Source organism: Sinocyclocheilus anshuiensis, unplaced genomic scaffold (assembly GCF_001515605.1).
Source record: "Sinocyclocheilus anshuiensis isolate Anshui unplaced genomic scaffold, SAMN03320099.WGS_v1.1 scaffold1306, whole genome shotgun sequence".
Classification (NCBI taxonomy): domain Eukaryota; kingdom Metazoa; phylum Chordata; class Actinopteri; order Cypriniformes; family Cyprinidae; genus Sinocyclocheilus; species Sinocyclocheilus anshuiensis.
Genome location: NW_015558625.1, coordinates 7,461 through 11,326, shown reverse-complemented (window position 1 = coordinate 11,326; position 3,866 = coordinate 7,461). Strand labels below are relative to the sequence as shown.

Genomic DNA, 3,866 nt, shown 5'->3' with positions numbered 1-3,866 from the left:
TCTCTCACACACACGCTCTCTCTCTCTCTCTCTCTCTCACACACACACACACACACACACACACAGCAGCAGATCAGCGCAGTATAGATAAATGCTGCGCATCGGACAGAATCAAGTCAATCTAACGCGTTATAGCGTGATCACTTCGGCGCATGTTGTGTTATGTTGCTGTGATATGATGCATGTGGCACGTGATCGTGTTATAACGTTACAGTCATGCAGCACTGCAGTCACACACACTAACACACCAAACACACGCTTGAAAACAGAGATACAACAACACGCAGCTCAGCGCTGCTGCAGCACGCCTTCACTCTGTAGTACTACTACCAGCCAAAATATGAGTGAACATGTCAGGATAACGCTGTGAGATGTGATATGAATTTTACCGGGTTTCCAGAATTTCATGGTGGAGTGGGGCGCCGCCATGATGCACTACGTTGTCGACCGTCGTGACGCGTAAACGTCATACAGTTGCGTCTGTCGCATAGTTACACGCGTCCTGTCCATAGACTGTATCATCTGGTCACGGTAAACATCCTCCACATCTCATTTAACTTCCTACCGTACTGGAGAGAAATGAAGTAGCACGTTGATCTGCCAGCCGTGGGTCTTTATGCAGAGGACTCTGATGCAACTAATGATGCATTTAAAAGTTAATGGCCAAACGGATGTTTATAAAAGTTCACATTGTTGTTGTAGATGAAATATCCGAACACAGATAACATTAAATAAAAAATGTTAACAGGTTAAATGTTGATTATTAGTAACTCAACCCCCTTTAAAACTAACCGTCGGTCGCTCACATCCGCCATGTTTGTAGTTAAAAGAAAAAAACGTTTTTTTTTCGTGTTTGTAGTTTTGAACCCATAGACATAATATTTATATGTTTATGTTTGAACCGAATCATTCGTCAAAGCGCAATGGATTGTGGGTAATATTAGCCATCAGAGTGTGCACTTCAAAAATCTACCTGAAACAGTAGACCATCCAGGGACTTCTTTTCAACATACTATGCTTTGGGCCACACTTATTTTAATCTCACATACTATTTAGGAAGGATAGTATGAACATTGGGACGCAGGGAAAGTCGTTCCTCATACTTCTTCTTCTTCTTTAGGTTTTAGCGGCAGTTTGCATCCTAGAAGTTGCTTTACTGCCATCTTCTGGAAATATATTACTCCTACACCGATTAAATCATCAGATCCTCGCCGCCAGTCTTGTATTTTTAAGGAAGCAGAACAGATATTTCCTTCCTTGACTTTTCCCGCCACACTCTGACATGTCCTTTAGTCCACGTCCAGTTAGTCCTACACTTTCCATTTCTTTTGTCATAATCTTTCTCTCAGTTTCATATTTCCTACACACAATATTCACATGCTCAGAATCCAGTTGGATGCTTCCCTATAATATGGAGTGTGCTATTTAATTTACTGTGTCCTATTCTTAGTCTGTTCATTGTTGTTTCCTCATATTCCCCCCTTGCTTTCCACAACACCAACTCTTCTTTAAACAAGTTTAGATGTCGTCCGTTTGTTTCTTGATCCCAATGCATCTGCCATTCCTTAATAACTCTTTCCCAATCAATACTCTTTCCTTCTGATCTCGACAGCTTTGTGTTTGTGTCTATAGTTACTCTTTTAATGGCTAGGTTGGCTAATCTGTCAACTGTCTCATTTCCCATCATTCCTTTATGTGCAGGAGTCCACATTAATATACAGCCTCTGCGCCGTTCTGCTTTATTCTCAAGTAAGTAACCATAATTTCAGAGAGCAGCTCTTGATGGTTTCTGGCCATACCTGACTTAGGCAGAAACTGAGTCACTACAAATAAGAGCTTTCAACCCATTCTAAAGCAATTAAAATGGCAGACAACTCAACAGTATACACGCTTAAATAGTTTGAGGTCCGCTTATATATCTCACACCTTTGGCTACTGCAGCTCGTGTCCTGTAATGTTCAACCCTGTCAATTTAAACCCTGTATATATATATATATATATATATGTACAAAACAATATTTCTTGACTTCCTGTGCAATTATTTTCTGTTTTGGTGAACCTCGCCCAGTTTGTGTTTTATAGTTTGTTTTGTTTATAATCGTGTTTATCTGTTTTCTTTTGCATATCCGTGCAGCACTTTGGTTGTACATTTAAAATGTGCTATATAAACATTGTATTGTATGATATAGACATAATTTTTGTACATAAACATACAACTATAAACTTGTGTGTGAATGAGAGCTTAGTTTAGTACTCGCATGCTGTGACAGCCGCTTTCTGTGCGTGTGCTTCGGATGTGTGCTCTCAGAAAACCCGTATATCTGAAGTTTAAACTCATATGGTTTAAAACGCATGATTTTAGCACGATAAACATGATAATCAGAACCAAAACAGATGTTACGAGCAGGTACGAGCTGTAATGGCGCAGCTCTATTCTGGAAAAGGGGGCGGGGAGCAGCAGCTCATTTGCATTTAAAGACACAGGCCCCAAAAACAGCATGTTTCTGCTTCCACTCAAAATAGGCATTTTCAAAATGATATAATAAATGATCTGTGGAGTATTTAGAGCTGAAACTTCACAGACACATTCTGGGGACACCAGAGACTTATATTACATATTGTAAAAAGGGGCTTAATATGTCTCCTTTAAGACTTTTTAAGGACCCGCGGGAACCCTGTTAATAATAATAATAATAATACCAGAAGGCTGCTCGGTTTGACAGTGTCTTGTGTGAGAGCGTTACTCTGCTGACAACAGACAATTGACCTTTTCTGCCTGCAACATTTCACAGATGTCACCTTTAGGGTTAACCTATATATTATGTAGGTCAACAGAAATCCAGCACTTCTCTCAATACAGTCATTAAGCAAACAACTTTACTGAATTTGCTACAAAGACGTGGATAAAGCGACAGAGTCCACCAGAACTGGAGCGCAGCGTCTGCTGAAAAGTGTAGGGCAGACAAAGCCCAGCTTTATTTTATTCTCCAAAAGATTTCATCCAGAAAATAGTCTCTCTACGGCCTCGGGTACATCTCCTTACTCATGACAAGCATACAGACCATTCGCATTTACATCAATACACTATAAAATACTGAGCAGTTTGTTACATCAACAAGACATAAGAAATACTTCAATACATTATGGATCCGATAAAATTAATTGTACAGAATTTACACACTCCTATCTGATTTTCCTGGTCATAACGGAGTAAGACAATCTGTGTTGGATGCTAATCGTGAAAGAAACTAAGAAAAACATTAAATCAAATTAAGTTCCGCTTGATACGGCAGCAATCAAACAAGAAAAAGCAGAGAGGACAAACAGAAATAACAGTTATTAACCCAATAGCCATGGCAGTGCACTGGACAACATCAGCTTCAAAATGCAGTGCGCCCTGGGTTCCAGAAGGTTATTAGCATGTCTTGTACCCACGATGCACCTCTTCCTCAGGCGCATACACACGCTGAAGGTAACATATGCAGACGCCTCGGAAAAGTAGCTCCATCCAGCCCCTCCAGATCAGGTTAAATAAATGTATGTCTCTGTCTGTCCTGCAGTCCTCAGTCGTAGTGTAGCGCCGTGTAGAAGATGATCCAAACCACCTGCAGACAAACACACAGCGCTATCACACACTTCACAGCGTTAGAGAGACGCCTGAATCAGAAACCAAACAAATACATGCTGGCATGTTAGAATGAATGTAATGTATGTTGATTATTATAAAAACAGGATCATTTCCATACTCGGTTACTGTTCACAGAATAACATTTCATTTGATAATTTGCAGGACATGTGCCATGAATATGTCAAAAACAAAATTAAATTAAAAAGGGGGGGGGGGGGTTAAAAAAAAAGTAGGCTTC

At 40.1% G+C, this 3,866-nt stretch overlaps 2 protein-coding genes across 2 annotated transcripts in view; both read right to left on the bottom strand.

The window, feature by feature from the left end:
* dhx35 (DEAH-box helicase 35) overlaps window positions 1–537 on the bottom strand; it is a 31,666-nt gene extending 31,129 nt beyond the window's left edge. Inside the window, exon 1 of the mRNA XM_016476783.1 lies at window positions 390–537. Within this exon, the coding sequence (XP_016332269.1) occupies window positions 390–429 (40 nt within the window). The 5' untranslated portion in view covers window positions 430–537. The remainder of the gene's footprint in view (window positions 1–389) is intronic.
* Window positions 538–2,925: 2,388 nt separating this feature from the next.
* The window catches only part of LOC107680731 (uncharacterized protein C20orf24 homolog), a 7,805-nt gene continuing 6,864 nt past the window's right edge, over window positions 2,926–3,866 (bottom strand). The window contains exon 4 of the mRNA XM_016476769.1: window positions 2,926–3,605. Within this exon, the coding sequence (XP_016332255.1) occupies window positions 3,564–3,605 (42 nt within the window). The 3' untranslated portion in view covers window positions 2,926–3,563. The remainder of the gene's footprint in view (window positions 3,606–3,866) is intronic.